Source organism: Gracilinanus agilis, chromosome 3, assembly GCF_016433145.1.
Source record: "Gracilinanus agilis isolate LMUSP501 chromosome 3, AgileGrace, whole genome shotgun sequence".
Lineage (NCBI taxonomy): Eukaryota > Metazoa > Chordata > Mammalia > Didelphimorphia > Didelphidae > Gracilinanus > Gracilinanus agilis.
In genome coordinates, this window is record NC_058132.1 from 77,485,268 (window position 1) to 77,509,370 (window position 24,103).

Genomic DNA, 24,103 nt, shown 5'->3' on the forward strand with positions numbered 1-24,103 from the left:
TCAATGTGCTTATCTTAGGTGAGTCTAGACAGGCCAGAGATGGCTAGGCTGAAACAACTCTCCACTGAAGGAGTCTTCTTATTTATAAAGCAGATGGAACGGCATATCTGCACTGTCCACTTCACATGTTGTTGAAATTCAGAAGGAAATAATGCAAACACAACACTTTTGTACATTTAAAAATGTGTATAAATGTCACATCTTATTTAATCCATCTTAATCAGGTTTTAAAGCACATGGAAGGTCTGTGCCAAAGGACACTCAGACAAAGGAAAAGTTAGTTACCATTTTTCTAAGAAAGCCAAAAAAAGAGGAAAGAAGTCAAGAAATTGGACCATTTCCCTTCCTCAGCTAGTTTTGCTTTGGAAAAGTGATTGGCACATTTAATGAGTGGGTTGGACTAGACTGCCTTGGTCTCCTTTAAGCATCAAAGATCTACAATCTATTATTTGACAGAAATTATAGCCATTTTCTTCTTTCCCGAGTCTGTACAATTCTAAGACAATTTATTGTTTCATAAAAAAATAAGGAAGTATTTAGGCTATAAGTGGGGCTAAGGGTTACTTATTCTAAAGCACTATTCCCCAAAGTGCTATAATTAGGAAAGGGCCTCCTTCCTTTCTATATACTTCTCCAATAGGTTCTTCATCAAAGGGCACAATTATCTGCTAACGACTCCCTCAGTCTTTGTACATTCTTCAGAATCCTCACTCAATTGTTCCCTAGGACTGAAATAAGCCCATAGGATTTGATTTGGTTTTATCTTGTAATTCCTATTCTTGAAATTATGTCTGTACTGGCCTTAGTGGTTATGCCTTCTCACATGTATCAAGAGTCCAGACATATAAGTACATTCATTACCTGTTGTGACCTCTGGATAGCAGCATCGATTTCATCCACTCTCTGCCCAATGGTGTCACTGACTAGTTTGTACTGGTCATTGGCATCAGAGACTAATTTATCCAGCCCCTCCCGGGCTCGCCAGGGCACCAGTTCCAAGAGGGCCCGGCTCACCTCATTCACTGTGTCCAGCACTATTCTGTGCTCCATGACCTCCTTTTTCAGCTCCTAGGAAAGGAAGACAGGTTTCAACCTAGGTAAAATACAATTACCCTTGGGTAGGAAGTGCCATCTCTGTCATATATCCCAAAAGGGTTCTGACCTCTTTCCTTCAATTATTTTTTCCTATTGCAAAATGTTTAGTATATTCCCAACCTGATTTTTTTTTGCTAGGTGCTACATGTTAAGAACCTTTCTGAACCAGCCTATCTTTGGGTAAAAATTATTTGCTGTATATCTTCTTTTCAAGTCACTTAGAAAATAAGAAACAACATGCCGTTTAAGAATTTTTATCTAAATACTACACTTTATTTTATTATTTTATTTTTTTAAACCCTTACCTTACATCTTGGAATCAATACTGTGTATTGGGTTCCAAGGCAGAAGAGTGGTAAGGGTAGTGTGACTTGCCCAGGGTCACATAGCTGGGAAGTGTCTGAGGCCGGATTTGAATCTAGGACCCTCCTGTCTCTAGGCCTGGTTCTCAATCCACTGAGCTACCCAGCTGCCCCCAATACTACACTTAAATGTAGTAAGGCAGAAATAAACTAATCAACCAATAACTTCCAATAAAGAAGTGCTTTTGTTCTGTGCCCCTTCCCAGGCTAACTCCATCTAATAGCTTTGGCCTTTCCCACTTTTTCCTTCAAAAAAATATCCAGCTGTAATCAATGTATATAAATTTCTGGTTCTGCTGAATTTACTTTGAATAGCCTTATTTATTCTTTGCTAGTTATGTTAAAATTCACTCAATGCTCGATGATAAATGGCAAATGAAAATCTGCTTAGGAAATATAAAAAACTATCTTGATTCAATTAGCCCATTAGTTTTCACGGCTTGTTGAGTATAGTCAAGGTAATATTTATTTTTATTTTAGTGCCCTGAAAGACACACACATTAGTGGGCTACTCCTTGCCATGACCAGTAGTAGTGGTAACTACTTTTTTTTTTAGTGTCTTATGTGCTAGAGTTTTTATATTTTAATATTTTTATAGTGACCATTAGTGCCAGGCACTGTGTTACTTTGCAAATATTGTCTCATTTGGCCCTCACAGCAACCTGAGAGATAGGTGCTGCTATTAGCCCCATTTTATAGATGAGGAAACTAAGGCAACCAGAGTTAAGTGGCTAGCCCAGAGTCACACAACTGGTAAGTGTTGGAGGTGTATAATTAGAATTTGCGTCCCAGAAACTCTCTTTCCCAGCTTCCCATGTTTCTTCTTACATTACATGCTAATGTAGGGAGGAGATAAGTTTTGTGTGATTCTACCCCTCACTCTCTTTTTCCCTGACTGCAGTTTGTGGAGGTGGGGTGAGGTGAAAGGCAGGAGGGTTTTACTCAGGCTTTACTTCTATTCCCCCCCCCCCCATATTTTTACTTCTTTTTCTTTTTTCTTCTACTTCAAGTGATTATTAATAAATCTTATAAAATACTTGGAGCTATTGGATATTAATTTCAATCTTACAGAGGTCAAATATGAACTCAGGTCTTTCTGACTCTAGGCCAGGGGTAAGGGGTGAGGGGTAGGGTGTGTGTGTGGGGGGCCTCTATCTATTGTGACACCTAGCTGCCTCTACACCATTACGTAACAAAACTACCTTATCAATTGTGGTGTGCCAAAGATTCACTGTCTGGGGATCAGCTTTCTGGTAATTATTCTATCTAAAATTAGCCTACAGGTCTCCTTTGGAGTATGGGTGCAGAGTACCAAAATTGTACTTAAAGTCTTTATGCCTTGGTAAGACTTGAATGAACTTGTAGTCCACTTGTACAGCTTCTGAGAAGTCAAAAGTTGTATCCAAGCTATCTTTTAGATGTTATTTACCATTTTTTAGATCCTGAATCTGTCATTCCTATGCATTATGTCTAGCCTTTAATTCATTTTTAATTTGACAAGCATGTCACCCATGTCTTCTTAAAAAAAATTTTTGAACTTAAGCAAAAACCAAATAAAATGAGCATTTTAAAATACAGGAGAAGACTATACTTAAAGAGAAAACTGTATTTAAAAATGTCAATCTTTTATGTAGAGCTTAAGTTTTCTTTTCAAGCATATAATAAAATGCTTGAAATCATTAATAATTAGAGAAAGGCAACTTAAAACAACTCTGAGGTAGCACTGTATACCTATCAGCTTGGCCAAGATGACAGATGAGGAAAATGACAAATGCTGGAGGGGATGTGGGAAAACAAGAACACGAATGTACCACTGATGGTGCTGTGAACTAGTCCAAATTTTCTGGAGAGTAATTTGAAATAGCTAAGAAAGTGTTTACCATGTAAAAATGGGGCCTTCTTTTTTTTTTTTTTTTTTTTAATTTAACATGGGGCCTTTTAAACCAGGGGCCACACTTCCAGACATAGATACCTCAAGTCAAAGACAGAAAGGCCTTATACAGAACAAAATATTCTTGGCAACACTTTCTGAGGTAGAAAAGAACTAGAAACAAAATAGATGTTCATGGAGCAGGGAATGACTAAGAAACCTGTGGTCCATGAGTATAATGCAATATTAGGAAGTCATTAAAAAACCATGACTATGAAGAATATAAGGAGGAATGAAAAGATGTACATGAATTAACACAAAATAAATTGGGCAGAGATGGGAAATGAATGTACACAATAACAACAGAAAAGGAAAGAACACTAACAATTAAAATCTAAACTGACCATTCTAATGACCAAGACTGGCTTTGAAAAAAGGAAATGAGAGTGTACTTCCCTCCCTTCTTTACAAAAGTGGAGGAGTATGGATTGCTGGTTGGGCCAGTGTACAGAGCGCTGGTCCTGGAGTCAGGGAGACCTGAATTCAAATGTGACCTCAGATGCTTACTAGTTGTCTAACCCTAGACAAGTCACATAACTGTGGTCTGCCTCAGTTTCCTCATCTGTAAAATGAGGTATAAATAATAGTTCTACCTCTCAGGGTTGTTGTGAAGATCAAATGGGGTAATATCTGTAAAGCACACTGTAAACTTTACTAATTTTTACAAACTACACAAATAATGGAAGTGGAACATAGTCAACTGTCAGACTTGATTAATATAATTCTGTTTAATTTTCTTCTTTTTTTTTCTCTTTCTCATTCTTTGTGGGGGAAGGCTAAAGCAAACATTGGGAAATGAAGATGATGTAAAAATAAAAGGTTTTAATACATTTTCTAAAATGGTTGTTGGATGAATGACTTTTAAAAGTAACCAAGTTCCTTAGAGATACTGAATATAATCTTTTTCCCTAGCAAGGCTTACTTAGGCAGTAAGAATTGCCTGGTCTATCATATGTCTTGTATTAAGTTCAAAGTGCTTGCTAACAAAATCTATTTCCCATGACACAGGGAGGACATGGAAGGTCTCCATTTAGTGTAAGAAGAAAATAGGGACACATTTTTGGTTTTGATCCAAGGTTATAGAGCTGAGGAGCGGTATAACAGCTTAAACCCAAGCACTGACTTCCTGCCTATGACAAAGCAGTAAGTTCTCACACTGTAATATGAAGGCTCACCTTCTGTCTTTGCTGAAACTGGGGAATCTGCTCCCCCATAGGAGACTGCCCTCCACTGGTCATCAGCTCCTCTTCTACCTTACTCATCCAGCCAGTTAACTCATCATGTGTGGACTGGAATTTAGTGGCCAGTTGTCTGGCCTGCTCCAATGTTCTGAGGGTCTTAGAACTACCGACAGTGAGGTCAGCATAGCGGGTCTTAATACCATCCAGTTTCTCTTGGATGAGCAGCACCTCTTCCCCTGTGGTGAAAAAGCAAGTGTGCTATGAATCATTCATATCCAAGAAAGGAATGCACAATCACAGATAAATATTTTCTAAATGCCTCCCCTCCCCTCCTTTAAATTGTGACTAAAGGTTTTTAATATCCCTTTTCCTGGTTTTTGAGAAGGAATTTCTGACACTGCTAAGATAGAAGTCTTCTTATACACTTTTCCAGACTTCCACAGAATGACATCCAGCATCCTTTGCTTAAGAAGAAAAGAACTCTACATAGCCAGTCTTCATGTAGAAGCAGATGTGAGACAACAAAGTCTTTCAGTGTCTCCAGAGATTTAACAGGAAATAAGGACACAGGGTCAACAGCCTCCTTGGAGCAGCCTGTAATATGATCAGCAGGGACTAAGCTTCTCAGACATAGAAAGGAATTGGCTCACACGGAACATCTAACTGACTGGACATGTGAGTAGCCTAGGGACTAGGCAAGTAGTTGGAGCTGCTTGTTCAAGATACCTGTTGTTTGTTTCAGAAGAGCTTGCCCATTCTTAATAGCTTGGTCTACATTCTTTTTTCTATTAACAATCTCTTCATTCAAAGCCTGAAAAGAAAAAAATATTATTTCAATACTTCTGTCAAAGGGCTTCTAATGGCACAGAAAGGGATATAAAGTAAAGGTGAAACAGAGATCAAACTCAGGGTTAGTAGATACTGTGTTAATGAAGAGCAGATCAAACCCTAAGCACTATTTATCTCACTTTCCTCAGCTGTTATTTTCATTAACTGTTATATCCCTTCCCCACCTTCCTCTCTTTAAGGGGGGTGGGGGGGGGAAAGGTGTTCTGGATTCATAGCCAAGTCTCCCATTATATTTCTTACTGGATAGCTGACTTAAAAAAAAAAAAAAGATAAAACATCTAAGCATCTAAGTATTTTAAATCTGTGCAATCCTGGGAGACTTTTAGACTAGTGTGCCATACAAAGTAAATTTTTTTCTGCAATCCTTGAAGAAAGATTACCTTTCGATAGACTAAAATGCAAATGCCAAAAGGATGACAAATACGAATCGGAAAAAATGAATGACCCATTTAGTAACATAATAAATAGGGATGGAAAACACAAATACCAGGTGGTCAGCATGCTGCTTCTGTAGGACATCCTGTCTGTAATCCTTTACGAAGACCGAGCTGAGCTTGTCCTCAGCCTCAGCCAACCAGTTGAGCACCTCCACCTCATCCTCCCCAAACAGCCTGGCGTTAGCTATGGCCTGTTCAAGTAGGGCTGCCTTTCGACAGCACCGCTCCTGAACCTCACTGTAACGGGCCTGTAAAGCCTCTAGCCTTTCAGCCAGCACACCCTGCTCAGCTGGATAGGTCAGGGAGGAGAGGGATTGCCCAACTCTGACTGCCTGCTGCACATCAGCTGCTCGGCTCTCTATTTCTTCCTCCAGAGCCTGAAAATCCGAAGTGGAAAAAATGAACAACAGAAACAAACAAAGAAAAAAAAAAAAAAAAAGGAGGGGGGAGGAGAAGAAATTAAAATACACACCAAACAATGAAAAATCAATGATAAAACAAACATAAATAATAATCCACCCTCTGAAGGGCACAAATAATAGGAAATGCTGATGAACAACAGAAGAGGTTTTTTTGATTGTGGCCTGTCAAATTCTAGTCCTTTTATCTAAGACGTGTCTATTCTACCTCTAACACATCTCTAGTATGGATCCATCCATCTATCTCCTTTGCTGCACTCTTATGGCCACCACTGTAGTATAGTGTCATTACCACCCTTCTTGCTTATTTTCCTAGTCTCCTAAAAGGTCTTTCTTCTTCTACTTGCACCCAATTCTACTCCACCCTTCACAATGCTATCAGATTAACTTTTTTAAAGCTTAGATTGATAACATAGTTTTATTTGAAACCCTGCAATGGCTCTCCATTACCTATGGGATAAAATTTATATTCTAGGCATTACTATGGTTCCAACCCCTCTTTAGCCTCAGTTTATTATTTTCCTCCACACTTACGATGCTTTGGCCTTTTGGGGACCCTTTTCCCTGAATACACCATGCACATTCCTACCTTCATACTTTTGACATTCCCTATCCCTGAAATGCAATTCTCCTCTCCATCTCCATCAGGTTGAAATCCTAACCATCCTTTAAAATCTCAGTTTTAATGCTACCTTCTTCTTAACCCTAATAATAAAATATTCCCAACTAGACTTCATAGAGGCACAAACAAAAGTTCTATTTCTAAGGTACATTGTATATTCAACTCTGCGTTCTATTTCTATGTGTATCATATCTCCTAACTAAACTACAAGACTCCTGAGGGCAGGATCATCATTTTAAAAAGTCTTTTTATTGCCTGAAGTCCTAAGCACAGTGCTTTTACACATAGCAGACACTTAAATGTTTGATGAATCAATCTAAAAGATGTGAGATCTTGCATTAGCAAGAATAATTTGAAATATGTTAAATAAACCTGTTTAAAAAAAAAAGATCCTATGGGCTAGTTGCTGAATGCCCCTTGTATATATGGTTTGTTTCTATAATTTCTATTCTAGACTAGTGTTTCATGATAAACACTTCTTACCTTATGGCGCACAATCTGCTGCTGGATTTTGGCAGTCTGGGTGCCAACTGGCTCAGAATTAGCAAGTTTCTTCTCAGTGACAGATAAGAAGTCAGAAACAGGCTCAGCTGTTTCATGGAATTGTTTTGCCAGAACCAGGATATCCTCTAGCTGTTTTTGCCTACACAAAAGAGAAGAAGGTGCTGGGTCAGAGAATCGAACCAACATGTACAACATTATTAGCTCCTTCTGTTAAAAAATATTGAGTGCCTGTGATTGGAACCATGAACAGATATAACCATTCTGGAGAGCAATATGGAACTAGGCTCAAAAGGCCAGAAAGCTATGCATAACCTTTGACTGAGCATATTACCGAGTATATATCCTAAATAAATAAAATAAATAAAAGATAATTGGAAAAAGGTCCTAACTGTACCAAAATATTTTTAGCAGCTCTTTTTGTAGTGGCAAAGAATTGGAATCTGAGGGGGTTGTCTATCACTTGGAGAATGAATGAACAAGTTGTGGTTGTAATGGAATATTACTGCGCCATAGAAATGATGAACAGGAAAAGTTTAGAAAAACCTGGAAAGACTTATATGAACTGATGCAAAGTGAAATGAGAACCAGTTGAACAATGTATACAGTAAGAGAAATATTATAAAATGATCAGTTGTGAAGGACAAAACTATTATTAGCAAAGCAAACCTCTAAGAGAACCACAAGAGGGTCATGAAGAAAATGCAATCCCATGGCAAAAGAAGGGATTGTTGGAATCTTAGTGCAGATCAAAGCATGCCATCTTCCACTATATTTTCTTCAGGAATGTGTGATATATGTCTTCTATCATGACATGAGCAATATGGAAATATGTATTACATGAAAGTATGGTATTACATATATCAGACTATTTACACTTTGGGGAGGGTAAGGAGGGAGAAAATCTGAATTCTAAAATGTCAGAAAATAATTGTCAAAAATTTTCAACATATATATGAAAAAAATATTGGAGGGAAAAATACTGAGTGCCACACACTGTATGAGCATATGAAATTGTGGACATTTTATTAATATTTTTGAAGTGAATTCAAATATAGAGCAGAACACCAGTTTTTACTGGAGTCTTTATGTCTTTCTCATGATAAAGAGAAAATAGAATTATGCCTTATACATGGCTTTAGAGTTTTTAAGATTTTTTGACTTTTTAACTCTCATATACTTTGAGCTATGAAGAGACTTGATTTTTAAAAGTAAAATATTTTCATATCCATTATCTTGTTGGTGTTTCACAACATCCTTGATAGAAGCGGCCAGAGTCTGTACTTTTCACTCAAGATGAGGATGGCTGACACTCAAGGAGATAATGTTCTTTCTGTCCAAAGGCATATATATATATATATATACACCTAGGGGCTTATGGACCCTTCTAAGTATGAGTCCAGGGTTCATTTCACAGCATTGTGTTCACAAATTTTCATAGTCTCACAACACTGATCTTATGGAGTCTATTGGAATATAGTCATACTTCAAGAATCCATGATTTTGTCATGATTTTGTCATAATGGACGTTCTAAGGATCATATCTTCTTTATGATTTAGCATATAGTCACAAGCTTGAATGACCCAGACAATTCATCAACCCAATTTTAATGAATTTAGCTAAGCTGATCCTCATATGAGAGACACAGAATACAATCTGTCACTTAGATCATATCTGGGACTTTATTCTGGAAGGAACTCCAAGAGCATATTATGCTTCACTGACAGTACCTTCAGAAATCAAGGCTCCCTCTTTCGTGCCTCAATGTATATGAGAGCTAAAAAAATCAAGAAATGTTAGAATTCATGAGAGATATAGCTAATCTCTCCTCTCTTTATGCTAGTATATAAAACTCCTTCCTAGCCCTGAAAATTATTAGAAAACACCAAAATATGTTTGTTCTGCTTAAGAAATACCTAGTCATGGGCACAAAAAATACACATTTGGCAGATGTCATAGAATCAATCATTAGTAAAATTAATAAAAATCAATTAAGTAGCCCACTGTCTCTGAATCTAATTGATTTTTAACATGATTTTTCTTAAATTTAGAAACACAAATGTCCTTCCAAACACTCTTCTTTTATTGCTTACTTATTTAAGTAATATGACTGGGCTAATTCTTAACTTTCACTTCCCAGTAGTAGTTATCAGTTCTCTCAAGTCTTTCCAATTTTGACACATCTAAAAGTCAACCAACTGCAAGAAAATTTGGTGGTGGTGGTGGTGCTTTTTAATTGACATATTAAAAGCTGTCCAGGTACAGAGTTCTCAGTTCTCCTAAACCCTTGGCCCTGATTAATAATCAGTTTCTTCTAATTATAGCAGGGGGTGGAGAAGGTGAAGGAAAAGACCAAATGTGTTGCTATTTGTACAGTACAGGTTTTTTCTTCTCTCTTTCAAGGTGAGGTCATGGAGGAGTTAAATGTTTGCAGGACAGAGCAAAAGTGGACATATGCCTGAGAACTGTAGCTAACAGTATCCTATCCCTCTTCCCACCAGGAGGCAAGTCTAGTAATTTGACCCCTGAAAAAAAAATCCCTTACCTAGAAAACTTCTAAGCCTAAAACAACTGATGAAACAACGTTGAACTACAGCATTAGGCTTCTCCTCCAGTCCTCTCTTTAGGAATTTGTCTATTTTTTAATAGAAGATTAATAAACCTGGTCATCTTAGGGAGCTCATGTGCCTATGGTCTTTTGGCTCTTGTTAGGACATACTTGTAGTATCCATTTCTAGCTGCCATTAGGATGGATATATGGACTAATTAGAATACATGTAAGCAGCAGGGACCAGGATAGTGAGGGGATTTGAAATCAGGTAAAAGAACTGGAGATATTTATCCTAGAATAATAATAGCTAACATTTAAGGTTTACAAAGTGTTTTACAAATATTATCTTATTTTATCTTCATAACAGAGTCAGTACGGAATGCCAGTTAGTGCTGGACTTGGATTCAGAGGGAACCGTGTTTGAATCCTGCCTCTCGACAATTATAAACTATGTGACCTTGGACAAGTCCTTTAATGTTCCTGGGCCTCAGTTTCTTCATCAGTAAGGTCCCTTCCAATTCTAAGGCTGTCTAACAGTCAATAGTTACATAGACTGGCTGAGATGGGACTGCCCAGGGCTCCCTACTCCTCGATATTGTCCATCTATACAATAATAAATTATGACTGTGAATAAGTTACCAAGAACAGGTGAAAGTGAGCCTAAGTATCATCTGTTTAAAGAAGGTAGGCCTATATGATGTACTTTGGAAAGATTTCAACTAACAAATTAACAATTAATTAACAATGAATAAAGGTGAAAATAAACAATGTTTTGATGCTTTTCAGTTTTTTTGGTGCTTTCAAGTTTATCAAAGAAGCTTCAAGTTACCTGAAAATTTCATGTATTCAGATCAGTTTATTCTCTAGCAATGCCGGCAAAAAGTAGTTAACAGTATGTTTTGTGACCATAGCAAAATAATACATCTTAAATTAGTCAAATTTCTGAACCTCAATATGCTCTGAGAATCCTCTGTACTCAACTTTGAATTTCCCTATTGAGCAAAGTTCCTGCTGGCACTCTGCCTCTCTCTAATACCATTAGTTGGTCTGTTTTTCTGGAGTCACAGAATATTAGAATCGAAGAGACCTTATAGAACCGAAGAGACCTTATAGAGCATCTAATCCAATTCTCTCATTTGACAGATAAGGAAGGCTGAGGCTTTGAAAGGATTTGCCTAAAGGAATACATACTATGGTCAAGAACCCTGGTTTACTAACTCCTAGGATGGTGCTCATTTTACCACTTCATTCTGGTGCTATTTCTTAATAAAATTTGGCATAATTATATCATGGCACATTCTTAATATTATGAATAAGTGTTGCAGAATAGCAATGCCTATAACTAGGCATTAAGATCTTTTTTATAGAAAAGGGACTAGATTTTTTTTTTCTCCCTTGTTTAAGACTACAAGGCAGAACCTAAGATCAAGGGGTAGAAACTTAGGGGAAGGTAATTATTTCTAACTACTCCTGGGAAGTGGGGGAAAGTGGCAAGACCCTAGGATCCTGGCCTTCTATTCCCTTAGAACAGTGATGAGCAAATGTTTTAAAGAGCCCAGACCAAAGGAAAGGAAATGCTCATCTGTCAGTCTGTTTCTAAGGCAACTCTTTTGAAGTTTCATTGTACTGTATCCTACTCATTGTACTGGTCAGATTAGGAATAATGTCATGTAGCTGGACAGAACATTTCAGGGGACCACATCTGGCTCGAGGGCCGTAGTTTGCCCATCACTGCCTTAGAACATCCCCTTTGTCTAGCATATTGGGGCAAAGAGCAGGGTTAAAGTTAAAACCAATCAAATATATACTAAGATAAGCAATTATCTTATAATAACTCTCTAAGTATCTGGGAATTAAAAAGTATCAAAATCTGAAATGGTACAAGCTATAAGTTACCCACTTCAATAAATACATTGGTCTCACATCCATGGCCAGAAAGAATTGCTTCCATATGCTGCCTATTGTGTGGCCATTGGTTAATAAAGGAAACACCAAAGAGTTAGTATAGCAACTTGAAGTTCTTGCCTCCTCTTCAGTACCATAAACTAGCTGCTCCTAGCTACAGAAATCACTCTAGTCCCAAACAAGTAGGCATACAAGAGGAAAAATATTTTCAGGATATTTCAGCTCCTCATTTCAGAAGAATGATTCTTTAAAAATAAAGAGAAAAGGGGGGCAGCTGGGTAGCTCAGTGGATTGAGAGCCAGGCCTAGAGACAGGAGGTCCTAGGTTCAAACCCGGCCTCAGACACTTCCCAGCTGGGTGACCCTGGGCAAGTCACTTGACCCCCATTGCCTACTCTTACCAATCTTCCACCTATAAGTCAATACACAGAAGTTAAGGGCTTAAAATCTAAATAAATAAATAGGCAAACGAATAAATAAATAAATAAATAGATAAATGAAGGGAAAAGGCTATTTCAAAAAGTTGGTGGGTGGGAAGAGAGAAAATGGGGAATATCTTGGCCAGATTCTTTTAAATCTCCTCCTACTATTTGATACAGCAAATGTATTGTACTAGAATAACCCTACTAGAGCAATGTTCCTGATTTAGAAATGGAATCAATTCTCTCCACCACATCTAAACTTTAACAGAACAGCTGAAACCCACTATATGCCAGCTCCCATTCATGAGAACATTTAGAACTCTTAACACTGCTTCTTAGTGACAAGCATCACACTGATCCCGATAGCATCCTTGACACAAATTAAGAGATATTTATTTCAATATCACAGATGCTGCTCATATATTGGATTTCCAACATTGGCTATGGAATGGGGACAATACAAGCACACTAAAGGGTTGCTGATCTTATAGGAACATAACATATTGGAACATACTGGCTCCATATTAGGTTGGAGATAAGTAAGTGAACAGAAAAACAGATTCCTTGTCCTCCCCTGATCCCACTCCCCTTTGCCTTTACCTGGCTGCTGCCTTGCTTAATAATTCAGTCCATCTCCTTTCCAGACTCTCCAGCTGGCTGATGATCTTCTCTCTATCAGCTAGCTCAGCAGATTGAGCTATTCTTTCCCCTTCCGCCTGAAGCATGTCCACAGTGGCTTTTCGATCATCTAGGAGCCGCTGGAGCAGCTGTTAATTTTATTTTTTAATGAAGAAAAAAATCACAGAGCTGAGTTAGGAGAGTTATCTCTCAGCTTGAAAAAACACCAACCTCTAAGCTCAAATCAGATCTAAAGGAGCAAGTAGATACTAGAAGGATTTCTTATCATAACCTCAAAGATAATGGGACATGCCAGATCAAAGAATTGTTAGTTAAAAAGGGCAGAAATCACTGAGTATAGTCCTTCACAGTTCTTTTATTGAATATTGCAGATATTTTGGATTTTTAAAAAACAAATTGAGGATATGTGACATCCTGCATTGAACAAGTCTATTGATGCCATTTTCCAAACAGCAGGTGCTCACATTGTGACTCATTTTGGTAATTCTCAAAATATTTCCAAATCTTTCATTATTATATTGTTATGGTGATCTGTAATTAGGGGTGCCACAAACTATGCCCATATGAGAAATTTTAATTGATAAAGTGTATGTTCTGGTTGCTCCACCAACTGACTGTTCCCCATCTCTCTCCCTCTTGTTGGGTCTCCCTTGTTTGAGACACAACAATTTTGAAGAATTTTACATAAACTTAATTGATAAAGCAACGAGACAGGGTTTGAGAGGACTGACTTCAACTTTAAAAGTTCTCCTATGAGTAAAATGCTATCAAGTAACACAGCATGGTACAAAGAAATCTTTTTTGAAAGAAAGAACCAATCAAAGTGTCGAATTCCATTGTCTTCTTATTTTAAGAAATTGTCACAGCTATCCTCCAGCAGTCACCACCCTGGATCAGTCAGTAGCCATCAACACTGTGGCAAGACCTTCCACTAGCAAAAAGATTACAATCTATTGAAGGTTCAGATGATGGTTAGCATTTTTTAAGTTAATAAAGTATTTTTAATTAAAGTATGCATATTTAAAAAAAGACAATGCTATTGCACACTCAAAAGACTATAAAATAGTACAAACATGACTTTTATACTAGGAAACCAAAAAATTTGTGTGACTTGCTTTATTGCAATATCTATTTTATTGGGGTGGTCTGGAACCAAACCTACAATATCTCTGAGGTAAACTTATGTGACCCAAATTAATTGAAGGACATTAAAGATTCTAAGAGGCAAAATCTGGCAAGGAAGGAATGAGTTCCCTGGGCTTGGAGGAATAACTGCACAGAGGGCAATAGGTGAGAAATAAAATGCTGAGATTAGGGAACAATGAGCAGTCTAGTTGGCTAGAAATTAAGAGTATGTGAAAGTGAGTAATGTGAAATAAATCTAGAAGGAAAGACTAGGGACAGATTGTGATGGGCTTTAAATAGCAACTAAAGAAGTGCATATTTTATTCTAGAGGCAAAAGAAAGTTAATTGAAGGTTCTTGAGCAGAGAGGGAAAGTAATGATTTATAGTTTAAGAAGATGATTTTGGCAGCTATGTGGAGGGGAAAGGGAAAGGGCATGGAAACCAATGAGGAAACTACTAAAGCAATCCAAAAATGAGGTGATATGGGTCTGAACTATGGTGGTGGCCATGTGAGTAGAGAAGGGAGTAGATAAAAAGAGATGTTGTGAAAATAAAACTGATAAGACTTGGCAAGTAACAGAATATAGAGGCAAAGAGTCTGTGAACTTGGGGAACTAGAAGGGTAGTAGGCACCTTTAAGAGAAATAGTTAAGTTTGAGGAGAAATAGATTAGGGGCAAGAGAGGAGGAGAAAAACGAGTTCCTGTATATGGTAAGCCTGAGATATTAATGGGACATTCAGGTGGAAAGGTCCAATAAGTAGTTGGTAATGCAAAACTGGAAGTTAGGAGAGATTTGGAATTGATATACAGATGAGAGTAGTTTGCATAAAGATGATAATTAAATTGATGGAAACTTATGAGATCAAAAAAGAGATTATCTTTAGAGAGAGAAGGGTAGAGAGCAGAACCTTGTTAGACAGCCATGATTAGAGGAAGGGATATGGATGATGATTAAGCAATGGAAACTGAGAAGGATCAATCAGTCCAACAGGTAAAGGGAGAACCAGGAAAGAGTAGAATCATGAAAGCCAAGGGAAGAAAACAATAGGCAGGGCAGAGAGTTGGTCAATATTATAAAAAGCTATAGAGGAGGAGTCAAGATGGATAAATCAAATTTAGTGATTAAAAGATTAGTGGGAATCTTAGAGATAGTATATTTTAAATATACTGAAGAAACCCATAAATATTGGACTCATAGGGGGTTTGGAAGTATGGAATATCCCTGAAGAATACAGGGGGAGCTAGGGAAATCTTAGAACAAAATAAGGTAGATAAAGTCTATCCATATACTTATAAAAATGCTTAATAACTGTTTTTGTTACATATGTGGTTTCACATTTAATATTTTAAAAGGAAAAACTGAAACTCAATGATTGAAACTTGCAACATTTTTTGTCCTCCCAGGACAGGGATCTTTTTACTTTATACTTAGCTGCCTATCTCCAAGTAAGGGAATAAAGGGAAAGAGACGTTACCTATCTCTTTCAATCATCTGTTCTACATAAAAATGGAAGAGTGGAGAACTTTATCATGTTAATATTTAACATAGCTCCTAATATAAACAGATAACTATAAAGTTAACTATACCAAAATGGAAACAGATAATTCTTGGGCATTTAGGTAATAGACACCTTTTTCAGTAAACTGACTGGCTGACCTAAAAGCACTCAGATGCCTGCCTTTTCTCCCCATAATACCTGGATCAAGCCCTGAAGTAAGGAGTGTGACTACTAAGGGGAGCTCTAGAGGAAAATAGAGAACAGGGCAGGGTCATTATAACTGCTGAATGCCAGCCAGAAATTAAAATACACACATGAAAACACAGCTCCTATACTCTTTTCAATACTACACCAAATGAATGATGAATTGATTCCAAGCTGCCAGCTGTGCTTCCCAAACTGCACACAACTGTGTGGTCTTTCTCCACTTCTCAGCATCATCACATTTCACTATCTCAACATTCTCACTTACCTTCTGCTCTTGGATCTGAGCCTTCACCACTTTATACTCAGCAGACGGAGGTTTCTGATTGGCTATGAGGTCCTCTGTGTCTGCCAACCAGCTGAGCAATGGCTCCAAGGCATCCTGAAATTTCCCACAATGCAACAGGGCCTCCTGTAGTTGTGCAATTCTCTGTGCTACCTGGATTGTGTATACATAAGATAGGGTCAATAGAAAGACAAGACCATGGTTTCAATTATAAACATGTTCCTGGCTCTTCTTGCCATTAGCTCTCTTTCTTATTAAAGGTCTGTCTTTCCACAGTTGGATGTGGGGTTGCATATTAAAAGGAGAATCTGGATTCAGGTTATTCACCTTCTCCTTTCACAAGGTGCTTTTTGTTCATAGGCCACAGGAGTGTCAGCTTCCCCTTTGTCCTCAATCACTCACCTTTTTATTCAGTGTGTTCCATCGGGCATTGATCTCTTCCATGTCATGTTCCAAGCCTTGCACATCACAGTTTTTTCCTGCACTCTGGATCAGGCCTTGGCCAAGTCCATTCACTTGCTGCAGTTTCATCTGAAGGGGATCAACCTGTTCTTTCTGAAACATCTAGACAGTGACAAACCAAAAAGAACAATCATTAGATGAAAAAGGTTAAGAGCTATAACATGGAGCTAAAATGAAGCCCATTTAGAAGGTTTTGAACATAATTCTACTATAGGACAAGGTAGGAAAAAAAAAATCAGCAGGGAGAAGATGGGTCATTTATATGGGAAATTGAGCAGCTAGTGTAGAAGACTAAGTCCCATGCTTTTTCAAGATCCTAGACTCATATCTCAGCTCTACCATATTATTAGTTCTGCTTCTATGCATAAGCTATTTCCCTTATAAAATTAAGTGTGATTTATACAAGAATGGAAAACCTTTGAGCGTTGTTTTGGCTGAACAAACTCATTACTACACATATAACTAACTCTCTGACCAGTAACTTCACTGAGTCTCACTTTCCCCATCTGTGAATGAACATGATATGACAAGTTTTGAGAAAGTGGTTTTGTAAACCAATAAGTATTATAGAAATGAGAGGTATTATTTTGAGCTATTACATTTCAACAGAATCATGGAATCCCTGAACTAGAAGGGCTCCCAGAGACCATCTAACAAAATTTACATAAGTATAGGAATGTCTTCTACAATGTCTCCAACAGGTAATCGATCCTCTGGCCTTTGCTCTACTAAAGGGAGATTACCTCTTAAAGAAGCCTATTGCACATTTATGTTTTTCTTTTTATTAAGTCTAAATTGATCTTTTTGCAAGCAGAGGGCAGAAGTCTAGACATAACAATTTATTCAGGGAAGTTCCTGATACCCAGCTTTGCATGGTTCTTTACTGCAAGGAATTTCAGACTGTTTAATTTTTAAAGCCAAAGGTAAAAGGAATAGAAAAGACGTATCATCTTTACAACTTCATGAAATTAAGTGTGATTTATACCAACCTTGAAAAAGAAGGATAGAATCAAATAGCTGGAACTCAAGAGGAAAATAACATTGAGAGTTGTTTTAGCTGACAAAAGCTTACCACCACCTACATAACTCTTTGATAAAGAGATGCCTGGTTGGAGCACAGAATTAATGAAGCCAACATCCAATGCAGAATACTCATATAGACTCTACAAGGCCATAACTTGTGCTATATAATTTCAGTCTATAATCTTAAAAATGCATGCCCTTGGGACGGTTGTCAGCAGCCAAGTATGGAAAAGACAAAAAATCTCAGGTTATTAGAACAAACAAAACCGGGCAGGTCGATAAACTATATATTTTTTTTTTTTGCACAAGATAGGTAGCATTAGATTTACTCTTCATTGTTGTTGTGAGGAAGTTTAATAAATAAATTAATTGTGGACTGATGAGATTTTTCCCTCCCAAATAGAGACATAGTTTTATAGCTTGAAGGAACTTTATAGGTCATATAGTCTAACCACCTCAAGAAACTTGGGCTTAGAGAAAGGCAGTCACCTGCCCAAGGTCTCATCTTAGTTGGATAGATGGGAAGTACTGATTCCAAGTCAGAACATAAGGGTTTAGATTTCGAGGCAGAAGAGCAGTATTGGCTAAGTAATGGAGATTTCAAGTAACTTGCCCAGGGGCACATAGCTAATGTCCCAGGAAGATTTGAATCCAGGACCTCCCATCTTTAAGGCTGGCCTTCAATTCACTGAACCACCTAGCTATACCACCACCCCACCTCCCTCCACCCTTTTAAAAGACAGAGTTGGATTAGAAGATCTTTAAGGTCCCCTCTAGTTTTGATTGATTCTGTGATCTTATTGATACCTATAATAATTATCACTCTCATGTCAACAATAAGACTAGATAATTCAGTTTCTGAAGAATTCCTACAGAAGTTTCAGTGTTTCTTCACATGATGGAGTTAACGGAGAAGAGCAATAAACACATCCCCTTTTTAAAGGTATATGAGAGCATCTGGAAATGAATACAAATAATTTATTTCAAATGAACTGAATCTAGCACATTAAACTAGGAAGAATGGATCCAGAAAACACGTTTTGCTTCTCTGCCCAAATTATTAAAAATCAGAAAAGCTTCTTAGGAAGAAAACGTTTCCAAAATTGACAGAAATATTTCCACAGGGAAGAAATATCTTGTTTGCTGTTAGTGAAATGGGACTGAGTCGTTTTCTAGAGGCATTTGCCAGGGCAGCAGGACAAAATGCACCAGTGCAAACTCACTATAATGATATTCATATACCACAATAGTGACATGGAGATAGAAATCATGGAGCATTTTTTTCTGATACTGCTAATATGGAATTCCTGCTGGAGATGGCAGCCAAATGCATGAATGGAAGGGTCCAGACTGCTAATTCAAATCTTCAAAATGATATTATGACCCAATTTTTGCTCTTGAGAAACCTGTTGGCACTTCTTAATGTTTGGGACTCTTGTCCATTTATAGGTATGTTATCTCTCTTTTTTTTTGCCCACTTTCTGAAGACTAGTCAGTGGGTCAAGGAAAGGAAAAGAGCTAAAAAAATGAATTTGGTTGGACCCAGGGAGCCTGGGGATCCCCAGGGAAGGTGACTGGCCAACTCAAATCTCTCTACTGAGCAAATCTTTTAAATACATGACCATTTCAAATTGACTTGTTTCCAAAACCTTAGAATTCATAATTCAGCAGGAGAGGAAAACTGGGCATATTCTGACTTGTATCTTATATTTGGGCTAAGTGAATTTCAAAAGGTTTACAGGAAGGGAAGTTAGGACTCCATGGCCTTGTAGGGAAAGTCAGTCTAGGAGGGATAGGAAGCTGTAAAGTCACAAACAGAAAATGCTGGTGAAGAGAAAAAAGGGAGAACTATCCAGAGAGCAGCATGAATATGCAATGGCTCCCTATTGCATCCAAGATCAAATATAAAATCCTCTGTTTGACATTTAAAGTCCTTCATAACCTGGCCCTTTCCTATTTTTCCAGTTTTCTTACATCACTCCTCCAAGTATTCTGTGATCCAGTGACATCGGTCCCCTTCCTGTTATTAAAAAATTTATCCACCATCACCATGTAAATCTGAGTGTACCCATGATTTCCACTCCCTCAGAGTTATAAATGATAAGGGGGCTACACAGGCGATTGTATTAGGCCTTTCTTAGGGAAGCTGCCCCACATGACAGACCTAAGGTAACAGTCATGTACATCTTGATTCCCCTTAGAAATCAGTTTCCTACTTGGATTGTAAACTTGATATTGGTACAATACTAACCTATCTTTTTTTACTTTTAATGTAAAATCAGAGTTGATTATTCTTGCTACAAAATTTAAAAGGTGAAGCATAGCCTGAGCTCAGAGTTAGGTCCATGCAATGCATATTCCATGTAACTCTTTTTGCTACAAAAAACTCCAATACAAAACAAAACAATCTGACTACCTTGGTTGCCAGAAAGTGTTCTTCTAAATTCGATATAGAAAAAATGTCTAACAAGATCTAACACAATTTGTCCAGTTCCTAGTCTAGGTAGCACTGTCAGATTCTAATCACATATGAATAAAGGAACAATCGGGCTCAGGTGCTTCTGAGATAATCTTTTAAAACTTATGAAGGAGACAATCCCAATCAACTAAGAAAGTATAACTGGGCCTTATCAGAAGGAAAAATAAAGTAGAAACTTGGCTTCCCAAGCATAGTTGCCGCTATTTTATTTTACTCTTTTTAGAAGATGAATTAACTGGGTAAATGTACTTTGTTTTGTTCCAGGAAATACTTTCAACATTGGGTCCGGATCTGTTCCAGCCATGGACAGCCTGTAGCTTTTGATCTTGCTCTACCTTTTACCTCCTTTGATGAAGGACATAAATGCAAGTCTTCCAAGGCCTATTCATTCAGGGACTTCTAAAGAGCCCCAACCAGACCACACTTCAAAGAGGCATGGATAATATTGTACTTTCCTACTTCTCTCCCTTTTACCTCTCACCACTTTCCCTAACATCAGGAACTATCTTCATAATTTCTGCATGTAGGCAGCTTTAAACATTATATAAAAATCAGTTACTATTATTATTGAAAAAGCATGTTCCCATCTTGTTTGATCAATAATAATAGTAACTATTATTATTAAATATTAAAACCAACCCCCTTCAGGGGGTCAACACCTAGAAGAGACTGACTTACTCCAGGACAGTTAACTCATTTTTTTTTCCTTTATACAATTACAGGACTAGAAGAGAGGTTGGGGATCATTTTGTGCAGGTGTCTTCATTTAGGGAGGAAGAAACTGCAGCCAAGAGAGGGGGAGGGGCTTGCCCAACCTCACACAGCTAGAAAGAGATGACACTTGGATCCCAGGTCACATTTCTATGGCACATTAAGGTTTACAAAACACCAGCTCTTACAACACCCTGTTCTGGGTGCAAAGAGGATATTATTGTCTCCTTTTTATAAATGAGGTATGGGGTTTAGAAAGGTCAAGGAGACCCCAAACTTGCAACCCTTTAGGGCAGTAGGCAGAGCATCAGTCTAAGGGGGATGTGGAACAATGGGAGAAGTCTCCAAGGCAAAAGAATCACTTAGCTTTTACCCTAGGGTCCATTATTCAGTCTGCAACTGCTAGCCTGAGATTCCCTTCAGGGTCTATTCTCAAGGGAACAGGGAAGCACAAGTTTTGGGGGTCTCCAGCCTACAAGCTACTCCTAAAACTTGGAGCTCATAAGATCTCACGAGGCCACAAGTTTGGGGTCACTAGATTCCACATCGACACCAGAGTTAGTCAATGTTGGGGCACAGCCTTGATCACAAGTCTGACTCCAAACCCAGTGTACTCTTTTCACTATACCACACATCAGCATCACACTGCTTGCTGAAAAAGGGCCTAAAGAAAAGAAGTTAAGAATTAACTTCAGACTAATAACAGTAGCTGATCTTTACAAAGTTTTTTAAGGCTCACAAAGTTCCCTACAGATTTTATTTGTGCCTCAAAGCAAACCTGTGAATAGGTATTTAGATATTATTATCCTCATTTTACATTTCAAGAAACAAATGCTCAACAGAGCCAAATGACTTTCCCAAGCCAGAAAGTGCTGGAGGTGCTATCAGAACCCAGGTCTTTGCTCATTCCAAATTTCTTCTATGTCAGTGACTACAAAGAGCCTTTCTGGAATAACCCTTAAGCAATTCAATTAATGAGATCCAGATTAAAGCCCAGAAGGAATTTTCACACAGAAAATGTCCCTCCTCTTTTTTCCCCATACTACTCTTCCCCCCTTTCAAGTATTCACTCTCCCCAATAGTACTCAACCGAATACAAAAGAAAACCCCCAGAGCAACACTGCAGTCATTACTAGGGTTCTCTTGTTTAGAAACACAAACTAACCTTTGAACCTCCTCTTTAGTACAAGTGAAACTCTCTCTCCTTACTTAGTAAAATGACTCAGATTCCATTTATCTCAACTGAATTGTAATGTCTGCCTTTTAATCTGGATTATATAGAGAAGCTATCACCACTACAGCAGACTTTGGGGGCTTCAGCAAAGAATGGGACATTGGCATGATTTCAAGACATTTTTGAGGGGAATAGTGGTCAGGGTGATTGAGGCTGCTAAGCAGAGTTTATAGAGAGACATTCCTGAGTACCAGGTCTAGCTCTAAAACTCAGATGTACTAGTATAGTAAAATGAATATAATTCTAAGTGTAGGGAAATCAGGATTTTAGTTTAGCCAAGTAGTTGCAGGCAAGGTATTTCATTCTCTTTTCTTCAGCAATATAATGCTTAGAGCTGAAATAGGCCTAGTTACATTCTCCTTCCTCTCTCTCCTATTTTGACCTTTTGATGAGCCAGTTCAACTCTATACTATCATCTTCTTTCTTTTGAGTCCCTGGTCCCCTCATCTTGTGGCTGATCTTGTCCTGCTAAGACCCAGCACAGAATTAAATTACTCTCGCCACCTTTGTGAGTATTCATTTGCTGGAGAAAAATCACAAAACTGCCAAGAACGCTACAACTTTATGACACAATCTCTAGGGGACCCTTACTGAGAAGACACATCCCTTACCACCCTCCTGGATTCATGATCCTACTCACTATAGCAGTTTTCCAAACTTGTTTATCCCTCCTTCAAACATCTCATGGCTTCCCTACTGCCTATCCTCTCATTTGAGAACCTCGACTCGTATTTCACAGGAAAACAAACACACACACACACACACACACACACACACACACACACTGAGGTCATTCCCAGAGCTCCTTTTCCCTTCCTCCTATTCTCCTTATCACTCAGATGCCTTCCCAGACTAGCTCCTCCTTCACCTCTGACTCACACGAGAAGTAGGTGGCCCTTTTCCTTGATGAGCCAAACTGTTCTATGTGCACAATCGATCTCCCCCCATCTTCTTCAGTAGATTGTTCCCTAAATCATCTCTCCTCTCTTATCTCCAACTTTTCCCCTTACTGACTGCTTCCCTGTTGCCTACTAACACAGCCTTGTTTCCCCCTTTCTCAAAAATCCCGACACTGGCCTCCTGACTGTTCTTCCATCCCCAGACTCCAGGCATTTGTACTGCCCGCCCCCCCCCCCCCCATACTTTTCCTCCTTGTCTCCATTTCCTGGCTTTCCCCAAGTCTCAGCTGTAAAAACTTTTTCCAGTTCTCCTGAATGCTAGTGGCTTCCCTCTCAGACTGCCTCCAATTTACCCTGTATATCTTTTGTTTGTATAGAGTAATTTTTGCATGTTGCCTCCTCCAATTAATCTGAAAGTTTTTATAAGAACAGGGCCTGTATTTTCCCTTTCTTTTCTTTTTTTTTTTTAATTTTTTTAAACCCTTAACTTCTGTGTATTGACTTATAGGTGGAAGAGTGGTAAGGGTAGGCAATGGGGGTCAAGTGACTTGCCCAGGGTCACACAGCTGAGAAGTGTCTGAGGCCAGATTTGAACCTAGGACCTCCCGTCTCTAGGCCTGACTCTCAATCCACTGAGCTACCCAGCTGCCCCCTCTTCCCTTTCTTTCTTAACTCAGTACTTGACACATAGTAAGTTCTAAATAATGCTTGTTGTCTTAGAGGTCTAGTCCAAGCCCTCCTGTTACATGAAGGTATAGAGGTCCTGAAAGGGAAAAAGACTTGTCCAAGGTCTCACAGTGCAGCTGTGGTAGGTCAAATCTAGAACTCAGGTCTCTCCAACCACTCAATTTGGTTATAACCTCTCCTAGAGATTGGAGACTGAAGGAGAAGGGACTTGCTTTAAGGTTCCTAACAGTTCTAAAATTCTGAATTTAAATTTCTTCAGCTCTTGTCCACAATCAATTTTCTTTTCCTTCTTCATGTCCCTTCCCTTTCAAATGATAATTTAAAAAATACATTGAGAGGGACTCACAAGCATCACCTCTCTGGTACCCACCTGCATATTTTAACAGGGGGCAGTTTTAGCAGGCATTACAAGAAAGGAGAAGGGAAACCTTTTCTTCTTAGCATCCCAACCTAACACACAGGTGCAAAGGTTTTCAGCACCTGAGGTTCCATACTGGGCCATCCAACTCCAGTGTGTTTTCTGTTTCAGCCAAGTCTTCTCATCTGCAGTGCATAAGCAAAGACTTAGCAGCCAGTTGG

At 38.4% G+C, this 24,103-nt stretch overlaps 1 protein-coding gene across 1 annotated transcript in view; it reads right to left on the minus strand.

The window, feature by feature from the left end:
- Positions 1 to 24,103, minus strand: part of MACF1 (microtubule actin crosslinking factor 1) — a 422,428-nt gene that overhangs the window by 57,604 nt on the left and 340,721 nt on the right. The window contains exons 53-60 of the mRNA XM_044668040.1: positions 16,432 to 16,593; positions 16,012 to 16,182; positions 12,875 to 13,041; positions 7,379 to 7,538; positions 5,905 to 6,231; positions 5,295 to 5,379; positions 4,563 to 4,804; positions 862 to 1,068 (exon numbers count right to left, since the gene is read on the minus strand). Of these exons, the coding sequence (XP_044523975.1) occupies positions 862 to 1,068; positions 4,563 to 4,804; positions 5,295 to 5,379; positions 5,905 to 6,231; positions 7,379 to 7,538; positions 12,875 to 13,041; positions 16,012 to 16,182; positions 16,432 to 16,593 (1,521 nt within the window). The remainder of the gene's footprint in view (positions 1 to 861; positions 1,069 to 4,562; positions 4,805 to 5,294; positions 5,380 to 5,904; positions 6,232 to 7,378; positions 7,539 to 12,874; positions 13,042 to 16,011; positions 16,183 to 16,431; positions 16,594 to 24,103) is intronic.